This window comes from Chiloscyllium plagiosum, chromosome 13 (genome assembly GCF_004010195.1).
Source record: "Chiloscyllium plagiosum isolate BGI_BamShark_2017 chromosome 13, ASM401019v2, whole genome shotgun sequence".
Classification (NCBI taxonomy): Eukaryota; Metazoa; Chordata; class Chondrichthyes; order Orectolobiformes; family Hemiscylliidae; genus Chiloscyllium; species Chiloscyllium plagiosum.
The window spans coordinates 46211214-46229624 of NC_057722.1; the positions used below are offsets into that span (position 1 = coordinate 46211214).

Here is an 18411-nt window from a genome sequence, read left to right on the forward strand (position 1 = left end):
GAGAGAGATGAACTGGAATCAGATGCAACAGTATTACAACTGAATAAAGGTAATGACATGAGGGAGAAACTAGCCACAGTTGATTGGGAGGGGAGCATAGAAGGGAAGATAGAGGGACAGCAATGGCAGGAGTTTCTGGGGTAATTCAGGAGGTACAGCAGATAGTCATCCTAACAAAGAAGAAACATTACGGGAAGGATGAGACTATCATGAGCTGACAAAAGAAAGTCAAGGACAGCACTAAAATAAAGAAAATGCATACAATATGGTGAAGTTTAATGGGAAGTCAGTGGATTGGGAAGCCTTTAAAATCCAATAGAAGATAATTTAAATAACAGTAAGGGTGGGGGCAAAGGGAAGAGAGGAAATATGAAGATAAGCTAGTTAATAATATAAAAGAAGATTGCAAGAGTTTTTTTGGATATCTAAAAGGTAAGACAGAGGCAAGAAGGGACATTGGCCTGCTGGAAAATGACGCTGGAGAAACACAATGGGGAACAAGGAAATGGTGGAGGAACTAACTAGGTACTTTGCATCAGTCTTCACAGTGGAAGACACCAGAACTTCAAGAGGGTCAGGGGCACAGATTTTAATGTAATGGCTGTCAGTAAGCAGAAGCTATTGGGGAAACTGAAAGGTCTGAAGGTGAATAAATAACCCGGACCAAATGAGCTACACTCCAGAGTTCTGAAGGAGCTAGCTGAGGTAGATTGTGGATGAGTTGGTGGGGAACGTTCAGGCATCAATGGAATCAGGGAGTGTCTGAAAAGACTCCAAAATGGCTTATGTACCACCTCTGTTTAAGAAGGGAGGGAGACAGAAGTTGGGAAACTATAGGCTGATTAGTCTGACCTTTATCATTGGTAAGGTTTTCTAGTGCATTATTATGCATGAGATTAGAGTACTTGGAAGTTCATGGTAAAATAGTGTTGAGTCATCACAGCTTCGTCAAAGGGAGGCCTGACAAATCAGTTTGAATTCTTTGAAGTGGTAATGAGCAAGTTAGACGAAGGAGAGCCAGCAGATGTGATCTATTTGGATTTCCAGAAGGCCCTTGATAAGGGGCTAAGTAAGAGCCCAGGGTGTTAAGGGTAAGTGACTGGCATGGATAGAGAATTGGCTGACTGGTATAAGGCAGAGAGTGGGAATAAAGTGGTCTTTTTTCAGGATGGCAGCGATGATTAGTGGAGTTCATAAAGGTCAGTTTTGGGACCACAACTATACATTATACATTAATGATCTGAGCAAAGGAACTGAGGGCATTGCTGCTAAGTTTGTAGATAACACAGAGACATGTTGAGGGACAAGTATGGTGAGGTGGCAGGGAGGCTGCAGAAAGACTCAGATGGGCTAGGAAAGTGGGTAAAGAAGTGGCAGAGGGAATACAAAAGGAGTAATTGTGAGCTTATGCACTTTGGTTGGAAGAATGGAGGCACAGAATATTTCCTAAATGGGAAAAGGCTTCGAAAATCTGAAGCACAAGGGACTTAGGGGTGTGAGCTAGACTACAAGAGCAAAGATGTACTGCTGAGGCTGTACAATGCACTGATCAGATCGCCTTTGTAATATTATGAGCAGTTTTGGGCCCCAGATCAAAGAAAGGATGTGCTGGTGTTGGAGGAGGTCCAGAGGGGGTTTACAAGAATGATCCTGAGGATGAAGAGCTTGTCATGAGAGAAGTGGTTAAGGACACTGGGTCTGTACTTGATGGAGTTCAGAAGGATTAGAGGGGATTTGATTGAAGCTTACAGAATACTGAGAAGCCTGGATAGCGTAGATATACACAGGATGTTTCCACTAGCAGGAGAAACCAGATCCCAAAGGTATAGCTAGAGAGTAAAGAGATGATTCTTTAAAACTGTGATGAGGAGGAATTTTTCAGCCAGTGTGTTCTCTGGTGGTGGATCAGTGGAACTCATAGCCGCAGAAGGCCTTGGAGGCCATGTCCTTGAGTGTACTTAAGACAGAGATAGATAGGTTTCTGATTAGCAAGGGGATCAAAGATAACAGAGAGATGGCCAGCTCCAGTAGTCCCCAGCATTACAGATACCAGTCTTCAGTCCATTTGATTCACTCCACATGATATCAATAAACAACTGGGGGCACTGGATACTACAAAGGCTATGGCCCTGAAAATATTTCAGAAATAGTACTGAAGACTTATGCTCCAGAACTTGTTTCTCCCTTAGCCAAGCTTTTTCAGTACAGTTACATTGGCATTTACCTGATAATGCACATAACTGCCCAGGTATGTCCTGTACATAAAAATCAAGACAAATCCAACCCAGCCAATTACAGCACCAATCTACTCTCGATCATCAGTAAAAAGTGATGGAAGGTATCAATACTGCTATTAAGCCACATCTGATCAGCATTACCTGCCAAATGACACCTAGTCTGGGTTCTGCCAAGGCCACTCAGCTCCTGACCTCATTACAGGTTTGATTTAAACATGGACAAAAGAGCTGAATTCCAGAGGTGAGATGAGAGTGACAGCCCTTGACATCAAGGCTGCATTCGACCAAGTGTGACAACAAGGAGCCCCAGCAAAACTGAAACAATGGATATCGGGGGCAAATATTCTCTGGTTGGAGCCATATCTGGTATATAGGAAGATGGTTGTGTTTGTTGGAAATCAGACATCTCAGCTCCTGGACATCTCTGCACAAATTCCCTAGGGTAGTGTCCTAGGCCTAATCATCTTCATTTGCACCATCAACTACCTTCCACCATAAATTCATAAATAGGAATGACTACACAACATTCAGTACTATTTGCAAGCTCTCAGATACTGAAGCAGTCCATGTGCAAATACGAGATCTGGACAATATCCAGGCTTGGGCTGACAGGTGGCAAGTAACATTCAAGCTACACATTTGCCAGGCTATGACCATCACCAATAAGAAACAATCTAACCACCATCCCTTGACATTCAATGGTTAAGAAGGGTGGCTAATGATGAGCTAAATGGGTGAACAATAAAAGAGAAATTGCTGGAGAAACTCAGTAGGTCTGGATCTGAAAAGTTGACTCTGCTTTCTCTCCACAGATGCTGCCAGATGTGCTGAATTTTTCCAGCAATTTATTGGTGTTTCAGATTTCCAGCAGTTCTTCATTTTTTGTTTAATGAAATAGTTGAGAAGGAGACAAACGCATGACAGAGGATTTAAACTATCAGATGAGCTGAAGTAGGGGAGGGACTGGATGTTGTTTTGGAGGTGGAATTGGTAATAGAGGGTATGGCGTTTGAATCTCAGTTAGGGGTCAAATAAATGGCAAGATTGTGAACAAAATGGTTTGGTCTGGAACAGGATTTTGATCCTGGCAAAACTTTAATAAAGTAACAATTGCAGTAAAACTTGGACTACTCCTTTTCAGAGATTAGCCTTCCAGAGTCATAGATTCGCATCACCCAAATATGAACTCTGTATATTTGAGCTGAATATAAGTGCCAGTAACCATTCTCTTGATCAGACATTTCCTGTACAACACAATTTTTCCTGTAGTTTGATAGTTTAATTGTGTTTCCTGCATATTAAAAACAGTTTCCATACTTTTCTTAAGTTGCTTTCCATATGTGCATATTGGAAAAAAATTTGATCCAGGTTTATAAATAACATGATTAGTTGTGATGTACATATACATAAGATCTTCTATGGCATTACTCACTAACTTATAATTAAAGGAGGTTTAATGCTGCAAAATTCTGGACTACATCTCCATCTTTGTTTATCGATCCATATACAACTACAACTCATTTGTGGCATTACCCATAATTAGGAGACAGACTTTTTTTTGAGTATACAAAATAACGACTAAACTGTTAGACTTCAGAAACTCACTCTATCAGGCAAGTTAGTAGCTAGGAACTGAAGCTGTAATCTGTTGAGTGATACAGCAAAATTAAATGGGACACAACAGCTCATTATGATAAATGTTAAAAGAACTTCATGACCAAAGATTGCAGAAGTGGGATGTATGATGTGACCTGGAAGTACATGCCCTGTGCAAGATTGCTTCGTAAGTATGAATGACAGAAGCAGTGATCTAAATTTCAAAGAAAGGGGCAAATGAATGGCATTTGCTGTCAGCAATGCTTACAGCATCCCACAGACGTTTCACAGGGAAATATATGATTATTGGATACTTGAAACAACATGGCACCCCTTAGGAACTGGGACAAGTCTGAGCAGGACAGAAAGCATGTCTCCTGAACCAGACTGAAGAATCCTCACTGAGACATGCAGGGTCATTCAGAAATGTAAGTCAAAATATTTAAATCAAAGTAAATTTGTATACACAGTGTGGAGGAGAGGAGAATGAAAAATCGAATTGAGACAGAGGAGAAAGAGAAAGTAAAAATATAGAGAGCTTCCTTGGTGCTTTTTCTTTGCAGGCTGAGTGGTTTTCCACTGTACTGCTCCCACATCAGCCATCGGTGTTTGCTCATGAGTGAAGCAGAACATTGTTGTCAAGCATCTTTCCTTTCATTCAGAACCCACCAGCTCCATAGCGATCTTCTCGTTCCATTATGTTTACATGAGGCGTGGCACGGTGGCTCAGTGGTTAGCACTGCTGCCTCACAATTTGATTTCACTTGTAGGCGACTGACTGTGTGGAATTTGCACATTCTTCCCATCTGCATGCGTTTCCTTCAGATGCTCTGGTTTCCTCCCACAGTCCAAAGATGTGCAAGTTAGGTGGATCAGCCATGCTAAATTGCCCGTAGTGTCCAGGGATATGCAGACTAGGTGGATTAGCCATGGAGAATGCTGGGTTACAAGGATAGGATGGGGGTGGGGTGGGGGTGGGGGGAGGGGAGTGGTGTGGGTCGAGGTGGGATGCTCTTCTAAGGGGTCAGTATGGACTTGCTGGGCTCTGTTCCAACACTACAGAGATTCTATGATTTTTGATAATCTCTAATAATAATTAAAATTTGAAGGAATGGGATTTGACACATAAGATTACTTCATCAAGGCTAGAGTGTGGTATTAATTGTCATTTATTACACTTAAAACAAATCACTTACTTCTGAATGCAAAAAACGCTTTCTTCCACTTCGCTCTGAATTCATACCACCGTATTGATTTCAGTGACATATCTATCAGTGAAAACTGATACAGTATTTCCTCTATAGAAATGGGCTATTTATGACAGCAACAAGATTTGGGGATTTCTGGGCTAAGCTGCACACAATTGTTACTGTTAGCTGCCAAGGACTGTTTTCTGATTTACTCCATTAGCGAGTGCCACTAACCTCACCATGATTATCTGATTATCTACACAAAATCTGGACCCAATATTTCTCTCCCCTAATTCCAAATGTAGATGCATTGTTCTTGTTGAAGCCAGAATTTGCAAAACATTGTCCAGGAATATTTTTGTCCAACTGACCACGGTTTGAATAGATGCTTGTTCACCACAGACTGACTCTGGTCCATTATGCATACTATTAAACCCGAAGAACTTTCAAACAGTAATGAATACTGTTCATTTTTTTTCTTGACATGTTAAGTAAAAAAAAAACCAAAACACGTGGTCTAAATATTACAGGAGAAATGCAGAAATAAATATCTTTGTGGGAAAATTTTCAATAAATTCTTCATTATTTGCATTTAAAAGTTTTCCTGATTTATCAAGAGGACTGCATTAAGAAATGATATTCGGGTAAGCTACAAAATCAAAGTGGTAACAAGAATTATGGTTCTAGAAAAATTATTTTACTGGAACCTACATATTTTTAAAAAAAGGAGAAAGTGAGAACTGCAGATGCTGGAGATCAGAGCTGAAAAACGTGTTGCTGGAAAAGCGCAGCAGGTCAGGCAGCATCCAAGGAGCAGAAGAATCGATGTTTCGGGCATAAGCTTGAAGAAGGGCTTATGCCCGAAACATCGATTCTCCTGCTCCTTGGATGCTGCCTGACCTGCTGCGTTTTTCCAGCAACACATTTTTCAGCATATTTTTAAAAAACTCCACTTTGTGTGAAATAACACCAGGGTTGTCCTTTCCATAGTGAATGCAGTATGTTGTACTGTCTTGGCACTCTTCAAAACTTAAAATCTACAATGGAACATTTTTTTTGTTGCCAAAGCTAGTCAACTAATGACTGGAAATATCAATTGTATTTCAAACATAGCAGTTGTTCTTGTTTTACTCAACTTGTCTCAGGTTTTTGATTAAATGTTCCAAATCTTATGCTGCTATACAGATTTCAGGAAGGCAGAAGGCTTCATACAACAAATCTATTTACATCCATCTGGATTACACATTTCTGGATCAGGTAACAGGGAGGAAACAAGAGAAGGAGGTATTTTCTGCAGGAGTGGACCACCAGTATCTGAAGCAGGTGCCAGAGTATTCAATTATAATTCTTGTAGTAGCCTGCCCTCTCTCTTTTTAAACATGAGCAGATGTTTGTTAAACTGTCTTTCAAGAAGATAGCCTAAATTACTTCTTCTGTCTTATGCAGTTTATTTATTTATTTGCTATAATACATATGGCCAAGTTTATGACAGGAGAAAAAGCAGCATTCAACATATCAAAAGGAAGAATTAAAACCTTCTTTGCAAGTTAATGAGGACCACAAATTTCCCATGAACAGGATCATGAATCATCATGTAGATCTTTAAATGCCATTCTGTGTGTCTACACTGGAAGCTAATCCAGACAAACATTCCCATCAGGTTTCTTTCTCTAGCACAGTGCTTCACATTGTACCTTGGATTCTCCTATGATAATTAATTCAGTGGACCAAAGTTAACACTCAAAATTGCCTCAGAATGTACCCCTTCATCCCAAATTTACCATTTTGCAAAAACCAACATTGATCATAGATCATAAATCACAATATCAATCATGTAACTGTCAACTTTGCAGACTAAACTATTTGATTCATCTTTATCAAAGTTAATAAAACTTTGATATTATAAGTATAAAAACTTATAATAACTGTAACTTGTTACATTAGTACATATTATGAACATTCCTCAGAAAGAGGACAAGTGCAAAATGAAGACTTACATACTTTTGTCAATTTGTATCATCTGCTGTTTCAACATATACAATGTAGAGATTGAAAGCTGATTAAAACATAGATAAATACTGCTAGTAGCACTTCCAAAAAGACTAACTTACTTATTGCTGTCCTTATATTGATAGATGTAACATCCTTGAGGCATTCCTGTCTCTGTATCCAAAGTGAAAGCGATCTTCGACTGTAAAAGAGGGACATTCAACAGCACTGGATTAATTCTACAAATTAAAATAAAGGAATGCTTTCAGTTCTGATGGGCATGGCGGCTCAGTAGTTAGCACTGCTGCCTCACGGCAGGTAAGCTAGATTGGTCATGGTAAATTGCTCCATAGAATACAGGCTAGGTGGTTTAGCTATGGCAAATACAGGGTTATAAGGATAGAGTGGGAGTCTGGATCTGGGTGAGATGCTCTTCGGAGGGTGAATGCAGACTCGATAGGCCAAATGGCCTCTTCCCGCACTGTAGGAATTCTATGATTCTAATCTATGAAATGAAAGGACTTTACAACACAATAATTAAAAATAGAGGTACTCTTCCTACTACATTAAATGTTGTACAGTCTCCATCTCTGAAATAAATGGCTTAATCAACATATTAGAAAGGCAGAACCACTGAGATTTAACCTTTGAATTTGTTTGCAATATGCAAGAGCTGTAAAATGATAGAAGACACTAGCACAAACTATTAATGATGAAGAGCTCCAATTAAGAGACACTATTGTCACAAAATAAATTGCCTCAGAAATTTATGGCAATTTGTGGTACAACGTTCAAGTCTGCAACCTTACAAAATCTTAATCAAAATTATATCACCTCAGGCACTCAGCTTCAGCTCATCTATTGATGAGATCCTCATCTTGTTATTTCCAGAATTAATTATTCCAATGCTCTTCCATCTTCCATCATACAAACATGTGAGCTCAGCCAAATCCTGGTTGCCTACACCCTAATCCATGTCAAGTCTCTTTTTTCTTTAGTCCTTTGCTTGCCACAATTTACGAATATTTCAGATTTAAAAATCTAATCCTGGCATTCCAAACTATCAACAATCACATCTTTGTAATGTCCTTAAGCCCTGCACCCATGGAAAACTTTGTGTACCTCCATTTCTAGCTTCTTGTGCATGCCTGACTTTTATTGCCCAAGCAACTGCCATCTGTTCATTCAGCTGTTTTGGTCCTAAGATCTGAAATTCCCCATCTAACCCTTCTCACTTATCTCTCGTCCTTTAAGGATATCAATTTAAAGCCAAGTCTGACTAAACAACTAGCTCATCTTTTAGCTCAGTCTCTATTTCTTAATTGATTATTCTCTTTTAACGCAGGAAACTTGGGAATGTTCACTACATTTATAATGCCATGTATGGATTTCAATCATCAACTGGCCTTGCTCTCACTCAATAATACAAAAAGACTTGAGGGGTTAAGTGCCCTACTCCTGTTTCTGTGTTTGCATAAATGGAAATTGTTATCGGAATAAATAAGAATCTTCTCTTTATATTCAAACTTTTCTCAATTTAGTTGCCTCTCACTCTTCTGAACTGCAGAGGATTCAGGCATAGCCTGTCTAGATTTTCCTCAAAAGGCAATATGCTCATCCCATGTATTAGTCAAGAAAACCTTCTCTGAATTGCTTCCAATGCAGTAACATCCTTCCATAAGTACAATGATTGGTACTGTACTCAATACCACAGATATGTTCTTACCAACATCCTGTATGACTAAAGCAATGACCTCCTTACTCTTGCATTCAATCCCCCTCATAATAAAATATAATTCTATTAACTTCCTAGATTACTTGCTGTACCTGCATACTAATCTTCTGTGATTCATGCACGAGGACACCTAGGACACTCTGTATCCTCTCACCATTTAGATAATATTTTGCTTTTAATTTGTTCTGTCAAAGGGGATAACTTCACACTTTCCCACATTGTATCTAATTTGCTAGATCTTTGTCTACTTACTTATGACCTAACTATATCCCTTTCCAGGTTCCTTACATCCTCTTTACAATTCACTTTTCCACCTATTGTGGCAAGTTTAGCTATCATACCTTTGGTCCCTTCATCCAAGTCATTTATGCAAACTGCAATGAGTTGAGGTCCTGCAATTGATCCTTGTGGCACACCATTTATGATTTCCTGCCTCCCCAAAAAAAGAGAAATGTCTTCCTACTCTCTGTTTCCTGGCAGTCAACCAATCTTCTATCAATGCCAAAACATTATCCCCTATATCAAAAGTTTTTAATTTCTGCAAGAAACCTTTGATGTGGTATTTGATCAAATACCTTCTGGAAATCTAAGTACACAACATCTATTGATTCCCCTTTATCTACAGTATAAGATATTAGTTCAAAGGCTATGTTATAATGTCCTTAATAATAGCTTCTAATGTTTTTCCTTAGTAAGTTTTCTCTTCATTGCCTGCTCATAGATAGCCTTCAGATTTTGGGAACTTCTCATACCTACACAAAACCATGAATAAATAGCCGATTCAGGCTGAAACTTCTGTTTATTTTTTTGTGGTATGTCAGCATAAGTGGTATAGCCAGTTACATAACTCTAGTTGTCTTTAAATGGATATCATGAGTCACTTTTTGAACAACTACAGTCCATCTGGTGCAAGTACACCCAGAGTACTGTTAGGAAGGGAGTTCTAGTTTTTGACCCAACCAAAGTGAAGGAACAACAATATAGTTTTAAAAGTTCAAAAAACACTTCCTATCAGGTTTGCAACCCAATGGTTACCCTTCCTTCCAGCCATTCCCACTTCATTTCATGCTCTACCGTTCTAAACATTAAAGATGTGGATGATAAACAATTAATTTGTGGGTAGCAAATAAACAAACCAAGCAGAATGGAAAACCAGTTTATGATTTATCCCATTCTGTGACCCCTCCATATTACATGGACATTGCTATTCTTGTCTCAGTTTTGAATGATATTCTAGCCTGCATTGCTGATGCTGCAAATATAAAGCATTGAGATCAAGCCATCTGCAAACCATGTTATTATTATATGTGCTATACACATGACCTTTTTGGGCCAATAATACACTTTTATGTACCAACCTAATTATGATAGTTTACATCAAGTTCACATGAATGAAATGTAATCATATCTCTCTTTCCACTGTTGCATTTAGTTTTTAATGCACCACACACAAGTATTTTCCAAAAGTTGTAAATCTTCATATACAACAGTGTTGGAGTTCACTGCCAGTCAAAGGCAAATGGGGTAATAAGTCACAAGGTAGTGATGGAAGTCAAAAGTTATCTTATCATATAAGACAATTCTTAAATGGATACTATATTTGACTGATATCTCAATGTTGTGAAGAATTTGGATTAAATGCTGCTAATTGAGAGCCTTGATAAGTGAAGTCAGCTGCCATCTTTGCCTACTGACAACTGCTCTTCAAATTCAACTGGTTATCAAGTATAGCACATTTGTTTTAACCGGCACCTTATGAATTGGCACTCTCGAAAAACAGCAAAAGTTATATACCTCAAAGACCGGACGTTCACCATATTATTGTGATCTTCATGATGTCCATGTAATCAGTTGAGTGTGTGAGTGAAAAGGCTGTCTATCAATAAGTTTTATTTACAGCAAGGTTGCATTATTAAGAGATTTATGCTGTAAATTAAGTAAAGCGGTAATATTTACATCCCTGCATTACATTTCTTCTACTTAATGTGGGTTTTTACATTGATTATGTGGACCTTCTGATCAACTGGAATATTTGATCAACCAGCACCCTCCTGGTCTATTGTTGCCGGTTAATAAAATGTTTGCTGTACTATGATGATCACAGTAAGAAAGAAATGCACTTTTTTTCCTTTCGGGGAAAATTACTGGCTTTCATCTAAATTTTCAATATTTTTCATCTGTATTGAGGAAAAATATATTACCTGCCCTCAAATACAACAATCATTGTGCTGAATGATCTATATTCATGTAAATCTCAATACAGAAAAAGAGAACCCATTACTTGAGGAATAAACAGTGGACAGAGAAGACAGAGAAAATTCAACTCTTTGCTGACATGCATAGCGTGCGCCTTTTTCAATGCAAGTAGATAAAGGATAAGCTCAGCATTTACGACCAGTATATTTAATTCTGGTGTGGGGCAAACATTTAGAAACAATAATTCAGGAGAAAACTAAACTTCACATGGACAAGTGGAAGTCAATTAAGAAAAGCCAACATGGATAACAGTGGGCAATGCTGCTAATGTGGTCAATATAGACTTCTTAAAGACATCAGATACAGCACTGCACAAAAGACATATGAACAAACTTTTAGATCATGGAATAATAAAGGACCAAACAAACACAGATACATAACTATTTGAAAGAATGAGACAGAATATTGGTGAATAGATATTTTTCAGCCAGGAGGAAGGCTCTTCTGTAGCATTCCACATAGACAATGATGTAACTTTTGCACTTTTTGATGAATATTACACCAAAGACTAAAACACTTAGTAAAGAATCACGCCACTCTATTCACTCCATCCAAGAATTCCTGAACACCAAAGACACCAAGATAGAAGAGGATGAAGTTATGGTCTCCTTTGACGTAACAGCCCTGTCACATCCATCAACATCAACCTGGCCAAAGAAACACAGACTGCACTGTTAGAAGAACCAAGGACACATACACCAGACACCACCGACTTCATCAGCAAGGACAACATTATCAAGCTAGTCGACCTATGCCTTACCACCCACTTCATTTTCAACAACAAAACCTACAGACAAATCAATGGAACACCCATGGGATCACCGATATCAGGGTTCTTCGCAGAAGCAGCAGTGCAGAGATTCGAACAAACAGCTCTGCCAACCATCCAAACCAAACTTTGGGTCCACTACGTAGATGATACTTTTGTCATTGCGAAATGAAACAAATTAGAGGAAACCTTCGAGACCATGAATAATACCCTTACTGGCATAATGTTCACAAAAGAGGAGGAAAACCACAACAAGCTGCCATTCCCAGATGTCAGAGTAGAACAAACAGTCAATGGGCAACTTCAAACCAGTATCTTCAGGAAAACAACACATACAGACCAAATACTGAGCTACTGAAGCAATCATCCCAACACCAACAAATGAAGCCACATTAAAACATTATTTCAATGAGGCACCATACACTGCAGCATCGATAAACACAGTCCATCGATTTCTCAGCAACAAACCCAAATAAGCAGACACAACGCATCCAGCAACTTTGGCCACTCTCCCCTACATCAAAGACATCTCAGAAATGACTGCCAGACTACTCAGAGCCCTTGGCATCATGGTAACTCACAAAACCACCAACACACTAAAACAGCAGCTAATGAACTTAAAAGACCCTATACAGCCAACAAACAAAACACCTTGCAAGAACTGTAAGAAAAACTACATTGGACAAACAGGCAGAAAGCTAGCCATAAGGGTACGTGAATGTCAACTAGCCACAAAAAGACATGACCCACTATCACTAGTATCCTTACATACTGATGAGGAAGGACACCACTTTGACTGGGACAACACATCCATGCTAAGAAAGCCAAATAGAGACATGCACAAGAATTCCTAGAAGCATGGCATTCCAACCGGAACTCTATCAACAAACACATATTTGAATCCCATCTATCACCCTCTGAGAAAAAGAACAGGAAGTGACATCAACACAGGAAATGACATCACCAATCCAAGGAAACCTAAACCCCTAAACAGAAAGAGGGTCATAACACCAGTGCTTCACCAGAGGCTCACTGATGATGTTACCTAGTATGGCGATGAAACATCTGAAAACGAATCAGCCAGCTCAACATGCAAACTTATATCCAGAATCATGAGGGGTCTGCACAGAATAGATTGGAAGAAATTGTTCCCAGCCATTAAATGATCAAGAAAGATAAGACACAGAGTTAAATTAACTAGCAAAGCTTATTATCTCATAAATAGTTAGAATGAGATCAAAATATTTTGGTGCTGACATAGCTTAAAATGGCTGCCTAAATTCTGCAGAAACTTCACAAATCATTATTAATCCAGCCATTCAGTATCTCAGAACATAACTTAATATGACCCTGGGAATCAGACTGAAGATATATTAAGACCATTTACAGAACCCCAACAGAAAAATAAATAAGTTTAATATTTTATAGTTTGTTTTTAATCAAGCATTTCTTCATAAAATTCCTATATTTTCTTCCATGAATGAAATTTTTTATTCTTTAAGTGTGTTCTTCTTTCTGCATACAAAACAAACACACAAACATGTTCAGAATTACACTGAGAGTCATGTGATCTTGCTGAATCGACTATTATTTGTTGTGAAAAGAGGTTTATAAAACTTAAAATTGCAATCAGAATTTACCAAAATTTGAATTTTAGAATTATGCATCAAATGTAAACAGAATCTTTCATTTTAAGTAATGTGGTCAATTATCTACGTTGAGTTTTCTGTATATACTCAAGAGTTGAAAGTTGAAATTTAAATAACCTCATACACCTTAATTGTTTATTGTATCATATTTCAAGTTGTCTTGCATTTCACTAAAAAAACATATTACTGCTATGAGCATTGTAGCTTTGTTAGTAACACCACTTATTTTTCTATTCCTCTATCGAGGAATTTTCAATAATTTTCCTTGGAAAAAGATCTGAAGAATAACTAAAAATAAACTAGATTTTTCAACTGCCACCTTTATGAAATCTAATAAAGGAGCATAAAAATAAACTTTCAAGTAGTAAACTTGTTAATGACTAGTTAGTACTATTTATTTCAACTGAATTGAGTGTACAAGAGCCTGGTCAGGGTTTTATTTCCTGTAGCATTGCCAATCTGAGATGTGTTTGAGTGATGCAGTTTCATTACCTGGAAATAATGGCACCCCAGTTAGTTCTCATGACCACATTGCTCTATGCGGCATTGAACAAAAGCTTCAACATTTCTAATTATCTCTACATAATATAATGCTTGGCTACACCACAAAACGCAAGTTATCAATCAGTTAAAGATCAAAACAACTGCCAATATAATGTTAGAAAAGCAACAGCCATTGTGGTAAACTTTAATATGATTATGTTAAGAAATTTACAACATGTTCAAAAGCCATTGCTTCATTATTTAAAACTTTCATCCTCTGAGTTACTGGGAAACCACCATTTCTTGGCAATGGGTGGAATGAGGTGCCAAAATCAATTTTATTCTTTTGAAAACTAAACAAAATAGCTATTCACATCAGGGCATTACTGAAAGTGGTATTGTTTGAGCTATTCCACATCACCAGCAGGGGTAGTCTCCAGCATGGCTTAAGTTGACATTAAGGTCATATCACGTGCCACTTAGCCACACAATAAAACTGCAGTTGAAAACAGAGTGCATTAAGTTAAATTTATGTTCAGATTCTCAGATGTAACAAGTGTATTTTAAAAACGACAGAAGCTCATCTATCATTTATAGAGATGATTTCAAGTTCTCATTCTTAAATTGAATTTGTTCCCAGGAAAAGGGCACATGGACAGAAATCAGAATAAACCACTAAATGCTTGCCTACATTCTTTTCATACTGTGTGGAAGTTTTAATTCAGCCTGCGCTGTATTGTAATACCCAAATAAACAGGAAACCAACTCAGTGGTACTAATTTGCAGTAAGAAAACAATCTTAACTCTGCATTAGTACTAGCACAGAATTTCTGAATGCCAAGACAATTTAGACCTAACTTGTTAACATTGTATTGTTTTCATATATTTCAATGTTTAAAAAATATAGCTTTCTCACAGAATGTATGAATTTTAATACATCTGAGTATGGCCAAGATTTCAGAACATATAAACTTCAGTAATACCTTGAAAGCAAGTCAAAGCAGAACTACAAATGCAAGTTCACTTCAGATAGGAAATTGGTATGGAAGAGATCAATAATTTTCAAAGTATGTGAAAAAGAACCAAAAGAGGTCAAAACGTCTGAGATTTATCATGTGTTTTATATAAAAAAAACTGAGAGAAACTGGCCCAATGTAAATTGGAAAACCTTCCTCAGGCTAAAGCACTTTTGTTCAAAGGTAGATATTAAATATGAATATTTAATATTTATGTATAAGTTTCCTATTTAAAAATTTATAGAAATATTCTTTTAATTTTGAACCAAATGAATTGGAATAAAGTACAGTTTTTTGCTTTGTTTTGTAGCAGTTATATTCAGTCTGGCGTCATGATTACCCGTTATGATTCCAGCTGATTTTACGACTGAACAAATCAAGAACGCAGAATGCGAACTGGTTTGACAGATCATAATTTATTCTTTAAGTTAATGTGGCAGTTTGAGATACAAATGTAAAATGCTGCAGATATTGTTTTCCCAATAAAAGTTTATCATGCAAGAAAAAATAAAAAGGTAAATATCTAAATATAATGCTGTTTGGAAGATTTCAGAACACAGAAAAAATAAAGTCTACTCTCTAACACTTTCATAAACATAAAAAAGAATAAATGGTATTTTTCCCTGACCTATCCATAGATCTGACTTTACTGACTTCCCTGTCAACTGCTGTCCTGGGAGATGTGAAATCTTTTCCTTCAGCCCTCATATCACTGAGATCTTAAGACTTCCTCAACTTTGAATAACCAATGCAGACTTCGAACGAAACACGACTAGTTTGAAAGTTTGCACAAACTGAAACCTACCCTAAGGTAACTTATTCCCTTAGCTAGTCTGAACAAACTTGCTTCTTAGGAGAAACTATTCTCGCTTCTGACTTCAGTCAGGCTTTTATTTAAATTGAATTCAGAAGCTTTCAATTCAATGTTAAAAAAAAACTCTGCTCATCTCAGCTTCTGCTAAACGAATTGCTTAACGCTTTTTTGCTTCTTTTGTTGTAAAACCACACAATATAAACAAACTTTCATTCACACTCCAGGAGGCCTCTAGTCATCTGCTCTCTGACCCGTAATGATTTGAAATTATGGTTCCAAAGGGACTGACCTAATTAATTATCAGACCCCTTCACATTAAAAAAAGCCAACACACATATGGCACTAATTTGAAATACAAACTTGGAAAAAGGATCATATATGTATATCACACACTTTTCTTCACATTCCCAACTCTAGTGTATCAGCATATGTAAATTTAGATCACGAGTACACCTAAGTTATGATTTCTAAGTGATATCAAGATTTATCTTCCCATTTAGTCTATAGACATGGCAGGAATTGCTGGTTTTGCCAGAACAGAAAACTCTTCACTCAGTGAAAATTTTCATCGCCTGTATATCAGAATAAGTAATGTTCTAAATAAGGAAAAAGTGAGGACTGCAGATACTGGAGATCAGAGTCGAGAGTGTGGCACTGGAAAAGCACAGCAGGTCAGGCAGCATCCGAGGAGCATGAGAATTGATGTTTCGGGCATAAGCCCTGATGAAGGGCTGATGTCTGAAACGTCGATTCTCCTGCTCTTCGGATGCTGCCTGACCTGCTGTGCTTTTCCAGCACCACACTCTCTACAATGTTCGAAGTAAGGTAACGTTACATCCATGGACATTAAGTAATTATAAAGACTGTTTTGGACATGTCCAATATATTAATAACAAACGAGTAAAGTGACTGCTTTGCATACTTCATGCATTGTTTTTAGACATGTCAGAATTTGATATAATATCTTATTTAAATAAAAGGTAGAAAAATGAGGAGACATCTAAATGACAAAGATTTTGAATGAGATGCATTTAAAGGAGGTAAGATTAGAAGTGATATTCAGGTTTACTTTGGACACAATACAGGCAACAATATTTGAATAGATTGGAGTTTGTGTAGATTGAAGCTTGGATGACCAATAGAGTCGAATATTGGCCAAGTTGAGGCTGGAGATAGCAAAGTATGCATTTTGTCTCATCTGTGCTGGCAGGTGAAGAACAGATGATGTCATGAAATAAATAAATAGTGCAACTGAACTCAGCAATTTTAGTGAGGGATACAATGAGGTTTCTAGCTTTGGTTAGACTAAAAACAAACATTAAGATTACACAGCAAATGATTCTGTGTTAGCAAGCAACTAAGAAAGTAATAGGGTGAGCATAGAAACATAATTTTTGGCATTAGTTAAACAAAAGTGTCTTTCAACTGAAATGGTTCATCATAACTTAATGCTAACAATAATAGGCAACAACAACCTGAATTTCTGGAACACCTTTTAATTGTCAGAAGATACCTTCAGGCATTTTCTAATGAAGATACAAGTAGAAACCAAAGGAAAATGTACCAATTAATTTTGAGGACCAAAAGTGTTGTACAGAAGTTTTTTGTCATACGACTAACATTTGTACCATTAGTAAATTCTAACACCTGAGTTAGATAGAAAACAAGCTCAGCTCCAATAAAGATCTCTGAGGTGTACTACCACCCATATCATGCCAAATCCAACTTCACTCATTTCATTCACGTTATTGACTTGAAAGAGTTCAAAGTTCCTTGTAACTTCCTTATTTTAAAACTCCATACCTCTATTTATAAAGTCAAAAATACCATTATACTAAGTCCCCTTCACATGTACCATAAATTATTGTAACTATTTAAAATTTAACTCGTGTTTGACCTAGTTAATGCTCGATCTAAGGTTTACCAACATATCTCTCTCTAAGGTTTGTACTATGCCCAAAAGATTTTGCACTTACTGTGCTCCTAGCTGAGCTTGAAAGTGTATTAAATACCAGAGAAAAACTATATTCTTGTATATTACGTTTAATCACGTCTCCTGGGGAAAGACATGTTTCTGTAATCTCTGACATCATAATTTTCTCTAGTTAGGAACTAAGTTGAAACAATACAAATTTATTTCACAGAGTACTCTTCAGCCAGTACAGAGGGCAGACTAGGTAATCTGGGCTGGATTCAAATAGACTGTAATGTGAAAACTGCATTACATATATTTCAAAGGAAAGATTTCAATCCTAACTATAACAAGTGCAGGCAAAATACAGTGCAAGCATAAATCTAAAATGATTATTTGTAACTGACAGATCTATAACTTTCAAAGTAATTGCATATTTCAGTCTCAGTGAATTAAACTGTATGGACTTTGGCCACTATAAGAATATTAGACTGCGTGTTTTGATATTGGACCAAACTATAATTAGGCATGTCTAGACTAGAATGAAACTAGTGTATTACAATTTCAGGCATCCTCAGAAATAGTATGTATGTTATTATTACAAAAATTTTCTGAGATTATTATAAAACTCATTTAACAAAGGTTAGACAATAATGACTGATTTATATAAACCAAAGGAAGAAATTGTTAACGTGAGACATTAGCTGCTCATTGGATGCTTGACAAGCATAATGCACGAGAGCGAGCTCAATTGTGAAGTACTTG

At 37.2% G+C, this 18411-nt stretch overlaps 1 protein-coding gene across 2 annotated transcripts in view; it reads right to left on the bottom strand.

Annotated features, from left to right (window-relative positions):
- The window catches only part of dis3l2 (DIS3 like 3'-5' exoribonuclease 2), a 300765-nt gene that overhangs the window by 90484 nt on the left and 191870 nt on the right, over nt 1–18411 (bottom strand). For both annotated transcript variants that reach the window (XM_043702288.1, XM_043702289.1), the window contains one exon: nt 7135–7214. In XM_043702288.1, coding sequence (XP_043558223.1) covers nt 7135–7214 — 80 coding nt within the window. The remainder of the gene's footprint in view (nt 1–7134; nt 7215–18411) is intronic.